Source organism: Ambystoma mexicanum, chromosome 3q (assembly GCF_040938575.1).
Source record: "Ambystoma mexicanum isolate Mex_15411 chromosome 3q, UKY_AmexF1_1, whole genome shotgun sequence".
Taxonomy (NCBI): Eukaryota; Metazoa; Chordata; class Amphibia; order Caudata; family Ambystomatidae; genus Ambystoma; species Ambystoma mexicanum.
The window spans coordinates 137474143-137496945 of NC_090926.1; the positions used below are offsets into that span (position 1 = coordinate 137474143).

Here is a 22803-nt window from a genome sequence, read left to right on the forward strand (position 1 = left end):
GTATATATATCCAATCCAACATCTAGTGTTTTGCTGGGAAAAATAATTGTTTAAAAAAAAGAACAAAATCAGGTAGAAAATATTCTACCACTTAAATTTCGACCAAAAGGAAAGTATAGCAAGGACGTCCCATGCCCAGTACTTGCACTGTAAACCGGCATGCACTTTATAAAGGCAACTTGTGAAGATTACACAGAGAAGTACCCTTTGTGACCGCAGAATAATTCAAGCATAGCGATGTCCAACTCCAGGTCTCGAGGGCCGAAAACCATATGGTTTTTCAGGATATCCCTCCATAATATTCATGGTAAGTTTGCATACATTTAGAATCATTGTATGCAAATTTATCTCATGAATATTGCGGGATATCCTGAAACACATGTTTCCAGCCCGCGAGGCCTGGAGTTGGACAACCCTGACCTAGCAGATGGTCTCCGACACATGTGCATTAACTAGTGGGCGGCTGCAGAGAAGACTTGGTCGGTACACAACATAAATCACAATACATACTATAGAAAGCACTCAACTTACCACAGAAGTTGCACATCTTGTGATCCTATTCCATTAACCACCAGATGCAAAATGTGCATCCCCAATACATGTGTGCAAGAAAGGGAACCATAGATGTATTATCACACCAACCATGGCTTTGGTGTAATGCCTTGAGGGAAGAGATGAGTTCCGAATATTTATAAGTCATCCGTCCTACTCTTGAGTTCTAACATACATCTGACTTTTTTCTGCAGATGCAACTATGTGGTAAAAGGACACCAGGTGAGCACCGTATTTTATCCCAGTATTAACTAAGAATAAAGAATCACAAAATTAGAAATGAAAAGGCTAATTCAGTGTCCTATTCAGTTCCCCATAGCAGAGTGAACAAATGATTGCACACAAGCCAGGCAGGGATTATTGTGGTAGAAGTTGGTGCTGTAGTGCTAATTAATTATTATAGCCGACAAGGCAAAAAAGGATTGCAATTCAAAAAGTTGTGTAAAGAAATATAAATTACAAAGAGAGCTCTATAGTCGCACTTTAAATTGATCAAGCATCAGTTAAAATGCATTTGAGTACATTTGCCAGCTTTCAAGCATTACAATTATTAGTACACAATAGCAGACTTCTTGTTAATGGAAACACATGTGGTGGTAATGGGAGTAAATGCACTGGATTTGAAACCACCATTCCAAGTAAGGTGCCTTCTATAACAAATCCTGGTTATGGCCATTTCCTATCCATCTACTCCTGCTGCAGACATTACCACTTTACTCCTTTTATCTCTAAATAATCAAGAGCTCAACTCTAGTCTAAAGTATAGAAGCTATGAAACAAGATTTTACCATCACCTTTATTTAAATACAATATGAAAATGTAAGATTAATATGGATGTACGCACGAACAATAAAATAAACCAGCGTATACAAATAGTCTCTGGATATAATTGCTTGAATCTAAAAAAAGTGCAAAAATAGAAATTTACAATTTGTGCTCAAAACGTTTGGTTAAAAGCACCATCAGTTACCATAACATAGAGGTAATCAAATATGAAACATTTACATGTCCACTGGGCTTGGAGATTCTCCCCTTAATCCCATGAAGACGTGGCAGTGAAGTGTGCAATACAACACATTTACAGCCCAGTGGGTTTAGAGGTCCGCTCCTTTAAATGAATACTGGCAGTTGCTTGTTGCTCTGAAAGAGTCTTGTTGGCACTGGGTCCCTGTGCCCAGCTTTATTAGTTACCGGAGTGCAACTGGCATCCCATAGGCAATGGGGGCTGCTCCAATGAGGAATTTTAGCTTTGGTGCTTGCCGTGATTGTGCAATATACGGCAGTATGGGAGCTCCAGATCCAGCCTTCATCCAATTCTTTAGTAATGCAGCCATATAACGGTCTATGTCTCGATCTGTTACATCCCATAGGTTACCCAACACAAGAGGGCTGTCAAGAAAAGCAGAAGTTAGACTCCTTAGTCTATGCACATTGCAGTTCATTGTAGGTTCAGGCATTAGTTTAATACGACTACTACCAACAAGTGAGTAAATGTTCAATTATATCATCAGGAATAATACAGATTTACTTACAAAATAGGTAAACATCAGTACAGACTACACAAAGGTTAGGGTTGGTTTACCGGCATAAAGCAGTATCGGCAATAATAAACTTTGGGTCATTATTCAAGTGGGTTATTGCCTCACTGGCAAATCAAGTTATGAAGGCTGGCTTCTTCAAGCAAACATTTCTATAGCTGCTCTTTCCCAAGCCTGATTCCACAGTCCCTGGGTTGGTCCAGTCTAGATTCAGCTAATGGCATCACAAGTCTTACAAATTATGCCATATGAAGGCTTTGGTGAACGCTAAATGCAGCAGCTAAACTGCCACATACCTACATCTCCCCTGTATTGCGTGGGATACTGGCTCAGTCAAAATACAGGTTTTTAAATCTGTACGTTTGTTATGCCCTCCCTAGCGTGGGCTATTTTCACCACTTTGAATGCAAGCCTTAAGTTCTCTTCTAGGACTCTACACAACGAAATTGCAGCCTACAAAAACGCACCTTTTCGTCAATGTAGGATTGGTGGCAGAAACTTCTCCATCGAGGCTGTTCAGCATCAGAATTCTATTCCACCCATTCTTTGCATCAGTCTTAACATTGATTATTCCACAAGAATCTACTTTCACTAGAACAAGCTACAGACACGTTACATTGATCCCAGTTCCTCCCAAAATTGAGAATGGAGCTCAAAACCCATCTTTTAAAGAAATTATTTGCCTGTTGACCCATTGTTGGCAGCTCCCCTTCCCACACCACCATGTCACTCCGCTTCCCTTTTTTCATACAGCCTGCTGCTTGCTAGGTTTGTGCTGTATAAAACGATGTATTAAGTGGAAATCTAGCACAAGTAAGCCTAAGCAGTGGTATTGTACTTCAATTAGTAAAGCCACAGTGAAGGCAACCATTTGAAGAGGCACAGCCAGGCCCGTAATTCAGAATAGGATACACCATTCTACCCAGTTCACAAGAACTGTGCAATTAGATTAAAATTATTCCCAGAGTTTCATCATAGCTTCAATGATGGTGACAGTGACCAGAGGAGGGTTGAACCCGCAGGCTCTACATTAAGAAGTAGGCAACGCACAGCCAAACACTGTTTGGGAGCACTTACACATTAACCAGGCATTATTCTGCCCAAGTAAGATACAAAAAGGCAAGCACCCCGACATAAATACATCTGATCCAAGAGGATCTCTCATGGGCAACATGATCACCTTGGCAAAAAGATTATTATATGCAACACGGGTTGAATACCTGATCCCACGCTTAGCAGCTAGTCCACCATTAAGCACAGTATAAGAGACCAATAAATGGAGGTTAGGCCCAGCCTTCACAGAAGCCCTCTGAATCCCAATACAAAGTACAGCCTTATGGCTCCCAGATTCACTGACCGTGCCAGTTACCGCTACATATTCAGTCAACATATACCTAGGAAGGCGCAAATCGAATGTTAGCTTCACAGCTGTCATACGCTGTCCATGAGTGAATGGGTATTGTAGGTTTCATAGCCCCTCCCCCCCATTACAGAGTGAACTGCCTCTTGGAGTCTGGAAGGGGTAGTTAGGGCAGCATTCGGAATATATATTCTAAATCTGGTAACATCTTATTTGAGCCCAAGAGAGTGGAAAGCAGGTGCATAATTTGGGGCCCGTTGGGTGTTTAACCGAAAGGCAACAAACTCCAGTAAATTTTGGGACGTCGCCAGAATTTGTAGGGGTTAACATGGAAAAGTAGCCGCTAAGGTAAAGTGGAGCCCTTCCCTGTATTAAAATCACTGTAGTGGACTTCGTCATTTTAATTTTGGGGTGGTCCCTTAAAACACCAATTAAATTCCTAGGAGAGTGGGTCATTTTAAAAAATGATTTAAAACAAATATTATGGAAAAGGACAAACTGGCACATGTTGTGGTGCATGAAGTTTTGTATGCATGGAGACAATTATACACTTCGACAACTGGCACGTTGTACAAACTTCCACTCTGTCACATCCACTTGCCCAAAGAGGCACTGAGAGCACCACCCAAATGCCTGTGAAATTCCTTCAGGACTTGTGCAGCCTCAATGGCGATGCCACTGGGGCAAGCATGCATGAGGCCAGAAGCAAGTGCCAGCTTCTGCTAGGGCGGCGTCAAGAGTAGGAACATATCCTTTGCTGCTAGGCACAGATAAAGCTATTTTTGTGGTTGGGCCCACAGGTCTCTCCCTACCCTATTTGGGCAATTCAGGGTGCACCCTACAGGTCTGCATGCTCTGATCCACTTTGAAGAAACCTCCAGTGTTACACATTCTACAGATGCGGTCTGCTGAAAAACTCCCAGAGACTTTCAAACTGGCTTTGAAAAGAGGCTTAGTTACACCAGAGCTTAAGGGCGCAGAAAAAGCCTAATCAGAAATCTTTTTTTCTCCATCTTCTGTCCTCCTGCCAGCCTTACATCACAGTCATCTTTCCTCTGGAGTTGCTTGTCTTCCACCCCAGCCCCAAGTCAGTTTGCTTCCTTCCTGGCCTGGTTGTGGCTTCAACAATTGGCAGGTGTGCAGGTCTTCATTATCTGTGGTTCTGTCTGGTTTCCTTAGTTAACCCTCATCACAGCCTGGTTCTGCCAGATACTCTGGTGTGCCGAACTGTCCTCTTGGTCATGCCTGCCAGCTGATTCAGGCTGGATTCTGTCAATATTGTGGGAGTGGTCAGACAATCAATCTACAGGCAGCTTCCCATTCAGTCCATGGGGCCGAACCAGTTCCATGTGTTAATATCTTCAGATTCAAGCTTACCTAGAAACGCATAACATCTTAGGAAAAAGACAACCAGGCTTCCGCCCCCGCCACAGCACAGAGTCAGCCTTACTCGACCTCAAAAACCAACTTCGCGAAACCATAGGCAAAACATCACTACTCCTAGACCTCTCGGCAGCCTTCGATTTAGTTGACCACAAGATCCTCTGTAGACATCTTACCAACACAGCCCACTTCTCCAAAGAAGCCACTGAGTGGATCACATCCTTCCTGGATGGTCGAGCCATGAGAGTCTTCTCAGACCAAGCATCTGCCTTACCATCACCCATTGAATGCAGAGTCCCACAAGGCCCATGCACCTCCCTTAAGCTCAACAATCTCTTCACCCTCCCACTATTCAGCAACCTGGAAGACTTTGGAATAGCCTTCACCAACTATGCCGACCACACACACATTCTCATTCCCCTAATAGGCAACTATGACCATGACCTCAAAACCCTGCAAGACATACGCCTGCTTCCAGGCTTGGATGGCGGCAAACGGCCTATGCCTAAATGGCGGAAAAACCGAAATACTGCTAGTAGGCCCCAAAGAAGCCTTAAAAAGACTTGACAACACATACAATTCCTTCATCATCGAAAACAGTCATCGCAACCTCAGCCTCAGTAAAATCCTAGGTGCCTACCTAGATTCCACACTATCTATGGACATACAAGTCAGTGCCATCTCATCAGTAGCAGCTCTGGCATCTAAAATAATAAACGCAGTGAAACCCTACCTATCACAAAAGAACCGCCTCAACATTGCTAGAGCCACAATAGGTGCAAAACTAGATTACTGCAATATCTTACGCCTGGGCACCTCTACACAAAACATCAATTGTCTGCAAGTAGCACAAAACAACGCCCTCAGAGTGGCACTCAGCATTACCAAAAGAGAACACACTCAAGCAAGAAGGGATGCCCACTGGCTCCCAATCAGAGAACGTAGAACATTTAAAGCCCTCACAATCACACACAGATGCCTCACCCAAACTGCACCAGTGTACTTAGCAGAAAGAATACACAAAGCGCCAACCCACAGGCCAAAATGCAACAAATACACCAACAGTCCCAGCATTTAACAGAGTGAAAGCGGGCGGAACCAGTTTTTAAGTTCTTGCCCCCAAAGCATGGAATTCGCTACCGCCCAGTCTTAGAAGCGAACCATCCCTCTCCACTTTCAGAAAAACCTTGAAAACAAAGTTGTTCAACTAAACTGTATTACCATGCATTGCCGCCAATATTGTTCCCTTGTAACCACGGCACACCTGCTCAAAATGTCTGTATACCTGTCTATGTACCATCGATGCTAAAGTATACTAAACTGAATATTCTGTAACGGCGCCACAATGCCTCCGGGCGCTCAATAAATCCAAATAAATAAAATCCCCACAAAATTATTGCCATACAAAAATATTGTAATATTTTTGCAGCGATATTAAGGCATAGAGCCTGCTGGGGACACCCCCGCATTAATTTGAAAAGAAGCAGGGACACCCCTGCTCCCAAAACCCCCAAGAATTATCCCCCCCAAAAATATCACCTATGGCCGTTCCTGACTACCAAATACATGGCGATATTTTTGGTGGGGATATGTAGTGATACTGCTGTACCTGCAACACGTTAAAGCAAGTGAGGCTGTTCTGTGGTGCAGAAATCTGCTTCAGTTTACCCCTACGCATGCATTTCACAATGGGTTAAAGGGGTGTTTAGAATAGGTTCTGAGCATGTATCTTGCACAAGAAATACATAGGCACCACCCTGGAATCCAGTAGTAAAACCATTGATCCTGTAAACAGGAAAGATGTTTCACAAGGTCGAACAGGTACTCGGTGCAGGCGAGACGCAATCCTTATCAATTTGTTTGGACCATGGAGACTGAGAAACAGGAAACCTGATGGAAAGAGCAGGCAAGTAGCCCTTGCTGGGGTCCACATTGAAAACTAATCCAAAGAATCCAAATTACAAAACCATGCTCATAGGGCCTAACTAGTCAATACCCTTATCACAGCACTGAATTGTGAACATGCATACAGTGGCTAGCATAGATGACTGTGGACAGGCACAGAAAAGAAAGCTTTGAACCAAGGACTTCTGAAGAGCTCCATGCCCCCAAAGCATCAAGCTCTCACTGGGAAGGTATACCGGTTTAGCGTCCTGTCGTTTAGGCAAAGTGCTATGCAGCAATCCCACGTCGGGTCTGCCTCTTGTTGCGCTAGGTGCACTCCTCCGTGAACGTGCCATCCCTGCGACTATGTAATCTGTGACTATAAGGGTCATATCATAGACCCTGGCCCATTTACTTGATGGTGCCGCTCGCTGCGTGTCACACGATTCTAACAGTTAGCACTCTAAGGCCATGACCTATCAGTTTAATACTATATGATGTATAGCGTATTCCGTATTTCCATCATGGAGTAGGCCAGGCCGACCTCACTAATATCTTAGCTCCGTCTGTACACATTCTGTATTTCTGCCAAGTGTGACCTTCACTTACTGTGACCATCTTATATGCCTTGGGGCTGTGTCGCCTATGTATGTGCCCAACACCTGCTAGTATCCTCATGTATCATGCATATATTAGCCTCTAGTTGTCCTACTGCCTTATGACAATATTTGGTGCCTACATTACCATGTTCTAACAATCCCATGATCTAACATGCCTATGAAAATACGCCTGTTGAGGGATTTTGATGTAAGTGTTACCTAATATGCCATAATAGCATCTTTTATGATAAGGCACATTGTGTGACTTGTACTATGTATGCCTCCACCACATTATTGATATTTATGTTAGGCTCCCATTTGGAGACCAACCAACAAACTATAGTTGTAGACTCTCCTTACTCAAACCTTCAGCACCCAACAATGCTGCATCCCATACGGCCTATATCTGGGATCAAACCTACAACCTTCTTACCTGCGCTCAAACATGTCCACTCAGACTCATCAATAAGACCAACTAAGTTCTTACCTACACTACAACTTGATTTCAAGTTGTCTAATAAAGCCTGCCGTAGTTGTGGAGGCCTTGACTGTCTGATACCCTCTACCCAATGGTTAAACGGTCCCTACATCCAACCCACTCCTAACTTACCATGCACTACTAGAGCTAGGAATTTCAGACTTGGTTCCAGATTACTTAAACACCATGAGCCATCGCTTAATATCCCTTACAAATCTAACTTACCAGCTGCTAAATATAACCATAGCTCCAAAATCGCTGCCTTGAATAAAAACAGAGTTGCACCAAACAAACCTATGCCTAAAATTACAGTTAACAATGAGAGACCAAAACAGAATAAACCGAAGGTCCCTTCTGCCAATCCTATTACACAAACTATTAAAGGCGCACTAATCAATGCGAACTCAATGGTGGCACATGCTACGGACATTACAGACCTGATCACTCCTGAAAATCTTGATTTCCTAGCAATAACAGAATCCTGGCTCCATGCCGCAGCAGGCCCTTCACTCCTACTTGCTGTACCAGATAAATACACTATCATAAGAGCAGATAAAGCAGATTCTAAAGGTGGCGGCATTGACATCATTGCTAAAACCAATCTAGACTTAATAGCTATCTCGCCCACTCTCACCTCATGGGAATTACTTGTGGCAAAAATACCCATATCTAGCTCCCGGACCTTAACTATTCACCTAATCTACAGACCTCCAGGGCCTATTGGCACCTTCGAAGAAGACATTATGAGACTATTATCTGAGAACACCAAAGTAACCGCTCAAATACTATTGTTAGGAGATTTTAATCCTGGACTTAACGACCCTAACGACCACCAAGCACCATCAGTATCCAACATGGCCCGATTCAAAGAGTCACACAGCCCACACACAATAAAGGTAGGACCTTAGATTGGGTAGCTGATCGTAATTCCGAAACCACAGTAACGCCAATTGCACCTCAATCAGACAGATCACTATCTACTGTCCTTCAATCTCTCAGCTAACACCCACCGAACTAAGCCTAATACATCAGCGCCTCCACTCCTCACCAGGAACAAACGGAGCATTACGGTGGACTCTATTTTACCACATGTAATCCCTATCCTGAACTCCTTGAAAGACACTACGGACCCAGACATACTAGTAGATGTCTACAATTCAACAATGACTAAAGCCTTAGACATTATTGCACCACTCAAAATGAGCAGAGGCAAACCCAGAGCTCATCTGAACTCATGGTTCACACCTCAGTTTAAAGCCATGCGCGAACAAAAGAGAAAATTGGAAGTCTGATGGAAACACCTCCCAACTGCAGAGAATAAAACAATCTTGTTGAATATCAGAACTAAATACAAAAATGAGATATTACTTACCAAACGCGAGACAACAGAATTAAGCAAGCCAGTTCTACTACTAAAGACCTTTTCGTTATCCTTCGAGAAATGGAGGCTCCCATTCCCTCTACTGACTCATGTCTAAAGAATAAACTTTGGTGTACCAACATCCAGAATGCCCTAACCAACAAAATTGCCACTCTCCAAAACAAAATAGCAGACAAAAGACTCCACCTACCTAACATAGATTCGCCCCTTAGAACCGAAGGACAGCCCACTACACCTGCTCCATGCTTCAAATTCTCCAAAGTCTCCATCCCCGAGGTACAAAAAAATTATCACATCCCTTAAACCTTCAATATGCCAAGGAGATAGTTGCCCAGCCCAGATAATCAAAGACGCTGCCAGAGACCTAGCACCCGTCAATTCCAAACTAATCCATGCCTTTCTCTCATCTGGCACCGTCCCCAGCAATCTAAAGGGGTCTTGGGTCGTACCCCTCTTAAAAAAAGCAAAGCTTGGACCCGGCCATCCCTAGTAACTACAGGCCAATTACAACGGTCCCATTTTTATTGAAGATACTAGATCGGGTCGCGTACCTTCAGATCCAGGAATACCTAGAGACCAATCAGCTCCTAGGGACTCTACAATCTGGCTTTAGAGCACAACATGGTACCGAAACGGCGTTGATCGATCTAATGACTCCGATCGATGAGCTTAAAGACAAGGGGAAAAAAACTGCACTGCTATTACTCTTGGATCTATCGGACGCTTTTGATTTGGTCGACCATAAAGTGTTATGTAACCATCTTGCCACAGCAGCCCACTTCTCGCAGGACGCAATAGAATGGATCCAATCTATTCTCAACAGGACCATGAGAGTCTTCTCCCATTCCGTGGCTGACAACCCGATCCCTATAACATGCAGAGTTCCTCAAGACGCCTGCGTATCACCAACAATGTATAACATTTTCACAAAGCCTCTCCAACAATTTCAATCATCTGGGTGTCACCAACACTAACTATACAAATGACACCCAGCTCCTCCTACGCCTTACTGGTAACATACGACATAGATTTAGTACTTGTGAATAAAATGTATCTAATCATTCAGGCATGGATGGCCACCTGCGGCCTCTGCCTGATCCCCCGGTTGACCTGAACAAACTTAGCAAGGAATATGCCTCCTTTAATATTAACAGGAACAACATTAAAGTACCATCAGAGGTAAAAACGTTAGGTTTCTACATAGACTCAGCACTGAAGCTCTGTATACAGGTTAACGCCACAGCTTCGGCAACAGCATATACTTGCAAGTTGCTATGGGCCTGAAACCCTTTCCTATCTAAAGAGAGCTGCCTTATCCTTGCTAGAGCCCTCATACTGTTCAAAGTGGATTACTGCAATGGACTCTACTTAGGCGCTACTAAGTACGTGATTAATAAACTCCAAGTCCTGCAAAATAATGCACCGAGGATAGCTCTGAATATATCCAGGTGAGAACATCTCTGAATCAAGAAGACAGAATAAATGTTTGTCCATCAAGGACAAGATCCAGCTCAAAACTATGTCACCAACATATAAATGCCTTAATCATGCTGCCCCAATATACTTTACTGAAATTCGTCGTAAAAACTGTATCCCGTGTCACTAGTTTGGCAAATTCTCCCTGCCTGGTTGTTGCTAGGTACAAACAAAAAATAAATAAATGAAAAAAAAAAAATGAAAAAAAAAAATCAGGGGGGGGGGGGGGTAGGGGAGGGAGAGCAGCTCCCCAGTTATGGCAGCTTGGATCTGGAATACACTCCCACCCTTACCAAAAACGAACCAGTCCTTTGCTAACTTCAGGAGAAATTCCATAACCTGGTTGTCCACAAAGAATATATAATGTGGTTAGGATAGTATATTCTCCACCATCAACTGCTGTACCACTTGTTGCATTAACCTTGCTGCAATGCTCATACTATGTTCACTACCTGTTAATATTTGTTGTGCTGTATTGTCTTATTCTTTAATGTACTGTTAACTTTGTTACTGTTAAACTGTAAGATTACTGTAATGCGCCCAGATACCCCAGGGTTCGGTGCACTTTACAAATCAATAAAACAAACAACCCCCCCAAGAAATTCTCCAAGGAGGGCGCTGCAGCATGACAGCACCAGGTTAGCTGAGCTCAGTCTGGAGCTATCAAAATCCCCTCTCTAACTTCCGCAGCACCAAAAGAACGTCTGAGAAAGGCGAGAAGACTTACACCACGTCAAGCTTACAGTGAAGCACCAGTGCATCTGCCAGGACACTCGACAGAGCAGACCGTGCACTCCGTTCAGACTTTTTTTTAAAAGAAGGTCTGGGTACCATGTACATCTTGCCCCATCCAGGGCAGGCAGGATCATGGTTATCCCGAACCTTCTCAACTGCCCGATTAAGTGCGGGATGACAGGAACCAGTGATGGGTCTTTGAGGAACGTGTATAAGCACCTCAGGCCCAAGATGGGTCGCAGTCCTCCATCCTAATTTGGTACCTGAAAGTAGTGAGATTACCAACAACTCATTGTTCCTCTTCACTTGAGGCACCAATTCTAGTGCACCTTTCTCCAGAGAAAGGATCCCTTGCAGGAGTAACACGCCTAGAAACACTTGATGTATAGTGCAACTTATAAATACTCAAAATAAATAACGGATCCAGGTCCCTGGTTCAGAGGGGGGTAAAGAGGGGCAGGAGGGTGTGAGGAAGGGAGGACTCGTTTCATCCAGGGGTCCTAAATATTAAAGTTACTCACTGTAGTGACTAGAGTACTCCTAATCCTTAGTCCCATTTCCTCCATCTTTGAAGGGTGTCCAACATGGGGACAGTACCAGAACTGTGGGCAGCGAAAAATGGAGCTTCTCCTTTAAATTTAGTACACGGTGTGGTGGCGCAGCCCCGGGCACAGGAATGCCCCCGATACCCAGTCCTCCGGCGCCTCACCTCTGTCCCCTTTTAACACATTGGAAGCTTTAATACCTGGCTATGCTGAATATTTTTTGGCCCCCGACATACAAGCAGGGGAAGGTGGAAGGGACGTATGGAGGAAAGGGGACTAAGGACTACAAGTACTCTAGTCACTACACTGAGTAACTAAGAACTCATACCTCTGGGTCCCCTTTCCTCCATCCTCGTGGGCGATTTCACAGAAGACCATTGGGTGGAGCCAATACCTAAGCAGCAAAAAGGTTCTTCAGAGCCGGTATCCAGGGAATAGGGCTTCCAGAACGCAGACCGAGAGGCCGAAGTAGATGCCCTGCTGATAACATCCCAAAAGGCATGCCTCTGAAAAGCGACTGCCAAGCCTTTGCTCTGAACACATGGGCATGGATCCAGGCAGGAACCAGTTTACATATGGCCATTTACACCTCCGAAATGGCCTAGACCATACAACGAGCAATAGAAGCTTTGGAAACCTGGGTGCTGGTAGGTGATTAACAAAGCCTCAGACTTCCTGAAAGGTTTCAAGAGATAGAACTTGTGCAGAAAACGCCAGTACGTCATCGAGGGAGAGGGTGAAGGGGTCCAGCCCTTTGTGAGCCCAGTGGCAGAAACTAGTCCACTTGCTCTTGTACTGAGATCATGTAGACGGCCTCCTGTATGATGTCCCAGTTGTCATCCGAGAACTGGGCGTGGTGCAGTCCCAGCTGGTCAGGAACCAGGCTGCTAGGGCCAGCCTGGCTGGGTCCAGGTGCTCCACTGCCCCGCCCTGCTGCGTCAGGAAGCCTCTGCTAGGTATCAGGAGATGGACCAGCCCCTGGGAGCACAACCGCAGCAGATCTGAGAACCAAGTCCTCGGCGGCCACTGGGGGGCGATCAGAATGAGGCTGCAGCCCACCGAGGCTCAGAATTTGCAGAGGGTCTGCTGGAGAAACAGAGTAGGAAACACATAGCACCTGCAGCCGTGCCGGCAGAGCTGAAACATGTCCCACAGAGACCCCTGGCCCCGTCCTGCCCAGGAAGCAAACCTAGTGCACTTCGAATTCAGAGGAGATGCGAATGAGGCAAGATCTGCCCCCCCCAGACCCCACTCCATCTCTGGAACAGGAGCAACACAAATTTGGTGCAACTCCCATTCATAGGCATTGAGCCCCAGGCGGCTGAGCTGGTCCGCATCCGCATTGTTGTTCCCCAGGAGATTCATATCCCCTCTGACAGGGCCCATTCCCAAATGAACACCACCTCCATGTACAGGGGGTGTGGAGGGGGAAGGGGGCACGACGGCCACCCTACTTGTTCAGGTAAAACAAGTTGTGGAATTGACAGTCCTGACCAGAACTGCCTTGTCCCTGATGAGCGGTAGAAAGGCCCCGAGTCAGGCCCACCGCCTTGAGCTCAAGCAGGTTGATATTTCAGGAGGGCCCTGTCCTGGACCACACGCCATGAGACGAGTAGCCCCTCCAGCACGAGATCGAGGAAACCATCATCACCACCAGAATGGGCTCTGGCAGGGTGAAGGGGGCCCCCACTGCAACATTGTAGTACAACAGCCACCAGTGAAGATGCGGGAGGAGGGACAGGAGAATAGAAATTCTGTACCGACTGACTCCCAGTTGGCCACCAGGTGGAGCTTGAGTCGTCTCATCTTGAGGCGGGCGAGCCGAACAGAGCATGCAAGACGCCATCCGGCGAGTTACTCACCGTAGTGACTAGCCGAACAGAGCATGCAAGACGCCATCCGGCAAGTTAATCACCGTAGTGACTAGAATATAGTCCATAGTCCCCTTTCCTCCATCCTTGTGGGACGTCCCCAACATGGGGGTAGTATCGGAATCTTTGGCAGCAAAAAAATTGAACTTCCCCTTTAAAATGAGTAGAGCATGCATCCTCTGGCATCTCACCTCAGTCCCCTTTGAACACATCAGGCGCTTCGATACCTGGCTACTCATACATATTTGCCATTGGCATACTCTCAGGGGAAGTTGGGTGGGACGTATGGAGGAAAGGGGACTATGGACTAGGAGTACTTGTGGCGCTGTGATAAACTGCCTCATAACTAAAACGAAGCAAAACGTTTCTTCAGAACTGCTTGACCAAACTCTGCATCGATCCTGGAGCTGGTGTCCAGCGAGTAGTGTTTACAGAAGGCCGACGGAGTGGCCCAAGTGGCCACCTTGCTGATGACATCTCAAGACACCCGTCTCTGAAACGCGACGGCTGTGGCTTTGGCCTGGCTGCATGGGCATGAATCCCGTCAGGAACAGCCTTGCCCATGGCTGTATATGCCTTCGAAATGGCCTGAACCATCTAACGGGCAATGTAAGCCTTAGCAGCCCGAGAGCCGGGGGAGGAGCCCCAAAATGTCACAAACAATGCCTCAGACTTCCTGAAGGATTTTATCTGGGAAAGATAAAACCTGAGAACCCTCTTATGATCCAAGGAATGCAGGGCCTCGGACTACAGGTTTTGGAAGAACGCCGGTAGGCAGATCTCCTGATTCAGATGAAATGGAGAGACTACCTTGGGCAAGAAATGTGGGTGAGTGCGCAAGATTACTTTGTCCTGAAACATGGTGAATGGCTCGCACAAAGACCATGCCTGCAGCTCACTAACCCTGCGTGCAGAAGTGAGAGCCACTAACAAGACAGTCTTTAGCATCAGCAAGCGGATGTCCACAGAAGCCATTGGCTTGAAAGGCTTGCGTTGCAAGGCCGCAAGAATCCTATTGAGGTCCCAGACCGGATGAGGTCTATGCACCAGAGGAAAAAGCCTAGACAACCCCTTAAGGTGGGCCTTAACCACCGGGTTGGCTGCCGAAAAAACATGCTCGGGGGAGTTCTTGTAAGCCTTGATGGCCGCCAAATCCATGCAGCAAGTATCCACCTGGACTCCAGAATGAGCCAGGTGTGCTGAAAAAGCCAGTACGTGATCCAGATAACAGAAGAGAGGGTCGAGACCCTTGTCGAGAGTCCAATGGCAGAACCTTGTCCATTTGCTCTTATACTGGGACCGAGACTAGGGCGGCCTGGCCTGCTGCATGATGTCCAGCTTGTCTAAAAATTGAGCTTGCTGAAGCCACAGCTAATCAGGAATGAGGCCGCCAGGGCCAGTTTGGCTGGGTCCAGATGTTCCACTGCCCCGCCCGCTGCATCAGGAAGCCCCTGTTGGGGATCGGAAGAAAGACAGGACCCTGGGAGCACAACGGCAGCAGATTCAAAAACCAGGGTCTCGAAGGCCAGTGGGGGGGCCACCAGAATGATGCTGCAACCCATGGAAGCCTGGAACTTGCAGAGAGCCCATTGGAGCAGACGGGTAGGCGGGAACGCATAAAACCTGTGGCCTTGCCACCAGATCTGGAAGGCGTCTCCCAGTGACCCCCAACCCTGACCTGCCTAGGAGGCACTTGGCATTCCGAGGGTAGGCAAACAAACCCAGGTGCGCGAACCCCTGTGAAATTCTGAAGTGGACATCCCTGAAAGCTAACAAATCCAAACAAACACTTATGGGGGGTGGGAGGGACGAGGTGGAGCGTGGCTGGCCAAGGAAACCTGGCGACGTGTCCTGGGTGAGCTCAGTGTTTGACTGCACGTTATCCTCTGCCCTCCAGTCATACAGGGGACAGCCAGAGCTTATGGATGCCTTGATGGGTCACTGAAAATGTGGAGCACCTAAGGATGTGGCGGCGATCCCGGCTGATGCAAGGATTGAGCTGCCGGAGGCGTTGGTCGTCCTAGCGTCAGACAAGATGGCGCCAGGGCTGTCTGAATCAGATCTGAGTGGCGAAGAGCTGGTGTGTACCTGTGCACTGGGCGGCTACTGGGAGTGATCGCCCAGCGGCGAGGCCACCAGGCGCAGTGGTGAAGGCAACAGGGATCTTCTGACTGCCAAGCAGCGTTGCCAGTAGCCGCGGCAGAGAAGGGGACAGGGACCTTCATGACCCCCCCAGAGATCCGGCAGGCCCCCTATATTACATGTAGCTGGAGGAGCGAGGTGGAGACTGCGGCGTGGCTTGGAGGCCCCAGCAGCTAATAACCAGCAGGGGAGAAGTGCCGAGAGTGAGGGGGACCTGGCCAGAGGAAGAGTAAGCAGCAGCAGTGGAGCAGGCAGATCACTCAAGCCCAGGCTTAGGGCTCCCAGTAGGGGCTCCGGCCTGATTGCAGTGATGATCCTGGAGCGCAACATGCTCCACACAGAGGCTAAGCAGCTGGATGCTTGGAGAGCAACCGCATTCTGGACTAGTAGAGCATGGTCCCTGCACGAACCCCTGTGGAAATAGCACTGCAATTGCATAAGTGTGGCTTAATACATAGGCAGAATGGGTGTGTAGGGGGAGGCCTGTCCCTGAGCCATGTTGTGGATGTACAGAGCCCGGGCCTAGTGCGAATTTGCTGGGACCTCACTAGCGAGATCCGCTGTGTAGGGAAAGCGGGCATGAGGTGGGAGGCCTGAACTTACTTTCAATAATCCAGCAGCAGGGAGCAGGTGAGTAGGGCTCTCTGAAGGCCCTCTTACTTGGGGTGCACAAGAGGTATCTGGGGAGTTGTATTGGAGGTGGGAACCCCACTCAGCTGCAGGAATCTAACGGCATATATTTACATGTGAAGGGTGCTAGGCAGAATCATATGCAGTACCCTTCGGGAACACTACATACAATTAAGACTACAAGTGATAGTACAATTTCACCTTTGGTACAAGCCTGTATTACACAGTAAAGTGGTAGCGATGGCTGAGCAGCCAGACTTCTCAAGAGCAAATGAGCAGTAATGGGGATTACACAAAGGACTACAATTACTGTGACTCAAGGTTTCTGGTTAAAAAATATAAGTACATTTATTTTTAAACTATCTGTTCACAAAACACTTCACTTCTATTAAATAAAACCACACTCTAAATGTACTACACAACCAATTCCTCTTGTTCAGGTCAATTCAAGGCAAGTACATTAGGATTTGACAGACCAGTGTTTCGAAACAAAGACGTTACCGTGGGTTAATACGCGATCACTTTTTGACAGTAGTGACAGTTCGGTCTTACGAATATAAAGCGTACCCGCGAGCAGAAAGGCACCCGAAGTCAAACAAATTTAGCACATAGATTTAAAACAAGGGAATAGTGGATAAAAATCATAGACAATACTTTTGTCAAGGCAATAGAATCAGAGGACGTTTTCTAAGAGGCAGATAAAAGTCAATAGGCCTGCGCCAGTGTCAAATGGAGCAGGGGCTCTGTTGTCGAGGATCACACGGTTAGAATAGTTCAAGATTAAAGTTCGCAGGAGTACTGGATATTGTCAAAGGGAGGCAAAAGTTATAAGATGGAAGGAAGAAAGGACAAGCCTTCGGAAAGGAAAAGGTTTCACCCCGATTCCTCACGTTCGGACGGCGAGAACGACCAAATGGACACAGTACCTTATTCGGATGAAGAAAGCTGGTGCTACAGCAGTTGTTCCTGGTAGTTCCTGCAGACTCATGGTTCCTGAAGCTTCAATCGTGGGGACAAGGACGACGTCTGGAGCGATCTGCACTACCCAGGGATGAAGCCAGCAGCAGCAAAGCAACAATGAATAAAAGGTGCGCTCCTTAAAAACAGGAGAGGGCTCTTCTGATGGCTATCTGGACCACTACAGCTCAGTGCAGTGATTTCGACCCAGAAGAGGATTCTGTCTGGTTGATCCCACCAGGCTCAAGCGAAGACTCCGGACTGGATCTTCTCTGTCTTTGAAGGGTAGATAGCCCAGGACTGCAGCAGGTCTTCACCGGGATATAGGAGTTGCAGCAGCTGTCTTCTCCACTTCTCTTCGGTTCTTGTAGTTTCAGTAGCGACTGACTTCCAGCCCAAGAGTCCTGACTTTTATGCCAAAATCCCTCATTCACACAGCCTGGCTGTCAATCACACAGCAGGGGGGTTTGTCCAGCCCAGACAACCACCTCAGCCAATCGACACAAAGTGCGACTTGGGTCTCCAAGGAGACCCTGTGCAGGGGGGTTACTAAACCCCTCCCTCACATTCAGCCCAACTAGACACCGAGACGCCAAAGGAGGGCTTCTTTGCACAAGCCCGCCAAATGACGGCAAACAAGGAAATCAAACCTGGTTTGGCGCGAAAAGCAAACAACAAGACGGACCTTTCCAACACGAAATCCGTGTAAAAATGATAGTTACCACTGCCACCAGCCATTTCGAGTCAGGCAGGGCGACACAAAGTGCTGCTTTGAGTTACAGAAGGACAGGGGAAAGCTAGTCCCCTCCAGTACTCCATTGTAAGATGGCTTGTACTGGATCTGTATTTTCAAAGGACTAGTAAAGCCAATGGTGACTTTACATGTGTCTGGGGGGCAGTAGTCATCCCTAGAAATGGAGTTCACAAGGGAATTCTAAAAGACATCCCTGTGTCACTGCACTGAAGGTGCTGTGTGACACAAGTAAAAAGATGATGCCTAGGGAGTTGGTGACACTCCATGGCCCATGAGCACAAAAAGTACAACATAAAAATACACCAAGAGTGGGGAAAGAGGCTCACAGTCTTACCAGGTGGAAAAAATAAACCCCAGAAATCCAGCAAAGCTGCTGAGGGACTCATTAGGTAAGGGAAATTAGGCATAAATGAGAATTCTCCCTAACAAAAGGGCCCGCCCACCCTTCCTCCTGAGAATCCTGCACTTATGGCCAAGTCCAAGGGTGCAGCTGAAGGGGGGGATATCAAAGTTACTGCAGGGTCTGACTTAGGACCCCCAAGCGCCGGCCCGAACTCCAATTGAAATTAGAAAAGAAATCCAGGACAGTGTAGTGAGACTTTCAAACACTATTTCGGAGTTAAGCAAACATTGGTTACCATAGAGAATAGGGAGGAGGTGGAATCTACCCTTTGCGACCAGGGTTTTGCGCAGGAGGCAACCCAGAAACTAATGGCTGAGCTTGAGCGACAGCGGGAATGGGCGATGGATAAGCAGGTGGATGCAGAGAATAGGTCCTGACGTATTAACATCCGGCAACGAGGGATCCCGAAGGGATCCCAAAGTCCATCTCGGTTGAGGACCTGGAAGCATATGTGCGATCATTGTTCAAGCAAGTCCTTAATGCAGCAGACGACTAAGAAGCCTCCATATGCCTTTATAAGGATTTGGTCCAGGTGACGTTGCACTGCCGGAAAAGCTTGCCACTGGTGTCCGGCTGGTTGCAGGACAAGAGTGTGCGCTACCACTGGACCTTCCCTTTGGTTTGTGGTTTGAATATGGTGGGAAAGCCTACCATATCACGAATGAAGAGGCGGCTACTGAATTGGTTGGGGGAGTTGTCAGAGGGAGGAGTGGCAGGGGAGGCCGATGGGATAAAAAGGACATACAGACTCCAAGGAGGGAAGGCTGGTGACTGGCTTGATCTTACCGCAAAGGGAAGGGACGTGGCCCACGAGCACTGACAGTCACTTTAACAGGGGGAATATGACCACGGCCTAAGTGCAATGATCAGTGGGTGATGCTTTGAGGGGGTGCTGGTATGTGGGGGCTACAGTATGGCAGAGACGCCAGGGTTCCTATGGAGAAGGCTTTCACTGACTGGTTTCTGGTGTAGGGAGGGCCTGAGGAAGGCATGTCCCTCCTTTTTTAACGGCTTGTTTGCTGGATGGTGGGGGAGTTGGAGGGGCATGGGTACTGGATCTAGTCCCTACGATGCCTTGAGTGGTTGTAGGATCCCATGGGTGGTGTCATTGTGATTCGTAGGGGGGCTGTTGAGGCGGGGGTGGGGGTAGGCGGTTGGTTTTGTTGACATTACAGTTGCAGTTTGTGGCGCTATTCAGTTGAGATTATGCACGGGACACTGAGGGGCTGGCAGAAGGGAGAGCGCTGGAGGTTGGTATGGTGGACATAACATTTCTGACCCTGAATGTGCAGGGCCTCAACTCTCCTTCCAAGCGCAGGTCTATATTGAGAAGACCGATGGAAAAGAGTCTACAGTTTTCCTTCAGGAAAAACATTTGTTGGCAGCGGATGAAAGGCGTACGAGGTATAAATCGCTTCCCTCAGCAGTTTTAGGCATCCGCAGGTGCAAAGAGAAAAGGGGTGGGAATCTTGTTGGGCAAGGATATCGCATTTGAGAAGCACTTCCTGGGCCGTTTCTGATTTTGAAGAGTATGCTAGGGAATCAACTATTCACCTCAATTGAGTTATATTCTCCCAATGAACAACAAGAGGGCTTTATTCAGTCGGTGGTTGATCAGTTAAGTGGCATCATTAAGGGTCGGGTGGTGGTGGCCGGGGATTTAAATTGTGTGGTTGACCCCATGGATGGATAAAACGCTGCCTCCCACAACTAACGACTACAGGTATAGGCAAAAACTCGCCAGGTTTCAGAGGGAACTGGGGCTTATTCAGACTTGGAGCTTCTTTTTCGGAAAACGTGGAGTACACATGCACTTTTCAGCTATGCATAGGAGATATTTTAGAATAGATATGTTAATGGTCTCAGCAACGTTGATCCCGATGGTGAAGGCAGCAGAAAAAGGCCTGCAATATCTTTCAGATCACTCCCTGGTGGTACTGCAAGTTGAATTAGGAGGCATAATCCCAAAAGAGCAAGCACCTTCGCGTTTAAATGAGCTAGTGCTGCAGGACATAACAGTCAGGACGCATATGGAGGATGTGATCCGGCGATACGATTGGGAAAATGATAGAGAGGAGATGGATTGGCGGGTGTGGGATGCTGGGAAGGCAGTGATCAGGGGTGAGTTTATTTCAAGCACGACAGCCTTCCTGAGGGTGCTGACTCAGCGAGGGTGGCCCTGGAGCATGAGGTGGCTATGGCGACGGAGGCCCATGGACGTAGGAATACTCTAAAATCAATGCGAGAGTGGTAGAAGAGTATGGCGCGACTGAAGGCGGTTGCGGCAGATAGGACTGCCAAAATGTTGCTGCAGCCAAGACAGTCATACTACTGCAAAGGCTATAATGTAAATAGTTTCCTTGCTGTTAAATTGAATAAGCAGCGGGCCAGGAATTACATAGCGTAACTGCAAGAGGAGTGGGGAATTGCAGAAAGAGGTTTGGGGGGGGAGAAACTAGGTGTAATGGAAGGAACAAGTTACTTACCTGTAACTGTTGTTCTCCAGCATGGGTCTGGCATGGATTCACATGCTCATGAATATTCCCAGTCGTCAGGCTGGGAATCCTCGGTAAAGAAAAAATCAGTATCATTTTCGTTTCTGATCTGTCTTTCGTAGTAGTAACCAATCACTGATCTCTGCGTCATACTGACCACAGCCAATGACTACCCTCTACCTAAGCCCCGCCTCTGGCAGCCATCTTCAGATTTGGTAGCACGTGAAGTGGCAGTATGACCAAGTGAAGAGCCGCAGAGGGGTAGGCGGGAGGGTTCGCATGTGAATCCATGCCAGACCCATGCTGGAGAACAACAGTTACAGGTAAGTAACTTGTTCCTTCTCCAGCATGGGGTCTGGCATGGATTCACATGCTCATGAATATAAGAATAGATAGCAGTACACACATGCACAACCACGGGGGGTGGCAAAAGGCTCAACATTAAGCAATACAAAAAACTCAACATTAAGCATCTCTTACCTCCTCACCAGGCTCACCTTAAGCGAACAGGTTGCGCAGCACTGCTTGGCCGACCCTGGACTCCTCCCTGGAATCCCGATCGACGTAGTAGAATCTCGTGAAAGTGTGCGTCGACCTCCACGTAGCAGCCCTGCAGATGTCCAGCAGGGGCACACCAGATAAGAACGCCGTAGTAGCAGCGATTGCTCTGGTCGAATGGGCTCTCGGACGGCCTGGCAGCGGTCGGTTAGCCAACCGGTGACAGTGCATGATGCAGCCGGAGAGCCATCTGGAAATAGAAGACTTCGAGAGAGCCTTTCCTTGATTCACAGGTCCAAAGTTCACGAACAGCTGTGATGTCCTCCGGAAACTCTTTGTGCGGTCCACGTAGAACTTCAGCGCTCTAGCCACATCCAGCGAGTGCAAAGTTCTCTCGGCCGGCGACGAAGGAGACGGGAAGAAAACAGGTAACACCAAGGGCTCGTTAAGATGGAAGTCCAACGGCACCTTGGGCATAAAGGAGGGGTGCGTCTTAAGCACCACCCTCAAGGCATGGAAAGTCAAGTACGGTGCTTTGCAGGATAGGGCATGGATCTCTCCCACTCGTCGTGCGGAGGTAATGGCCACCAGAAACGCAGTCTTCCACGACACAAAATTCATAGGTGCGGAGTGCATCGGCTCGAATGGGGGCCCCATGAGCCTGGTCAGCACCATGTTAAGTTCACACGCCGGGGCTGGGGCCTTCACCGGCGGGAACGACCGGAACAGTCCTTTCATAAACTCTTTACCAGTCGATGGGACCACAGGGACGTCCGTCCTGTGGCTCTGGTATATCTGGAGATCGCCGCCAGATTAATCTTAATGGAGGCATGGGCTAGCCCAGCCTTTGCCAGCGATAGCAGGTACGGCAGCACTTGAGGGGCCTTAATCCGTAGGGGGTTGATCTTCAGTGCTCGGCACCAGATAGAGAACCTCTTCCACTTATGACCGTAGCATTTGAGAGTCGAGGACGCCCTGGCCTTTGCAAGAACCTCTCTGCAAACGGCCGGTATATCGTAGCCTCCAAACACTAGCGCTGCAGGAGCCAGGCCTGCAGGTTCAGCGACGCCGGGTCGTGGTGGAAGATGGCGCCTCCTTCAGCTTGATGGGAGGGTACGTTGA

At 47.6% G+C, this 22803-nt stretch overlaps 1 protein-coding gene across 2 annotated transcripts in view; it reads right to left on the reverse strand.

Annotated features, from left to right (window-relative positions):
* Positions 1-1329: 1329 nt before the first annotated feature.
* Positions 1330-22803, reverse strand: part of ESPL1 (extra spindle pole bodies like 1, separase) — a 1025090-nt gene continuing 1003616 nt past the window's right edge. For both annotated transcript variants that reach the window (XM_069653328.1, XM_069653326.1), the window contains one exon: positions 1330-1941. In XM_069653328.1, coding sequence (XP_069509429.1) covers positions 1740-1941 — 202 coding nt within the window. In that variant the 3' untranslated portion in view covers positions 1330-1739. The remainder of the gene's footprint in view (positions 1942-22803) is intronic.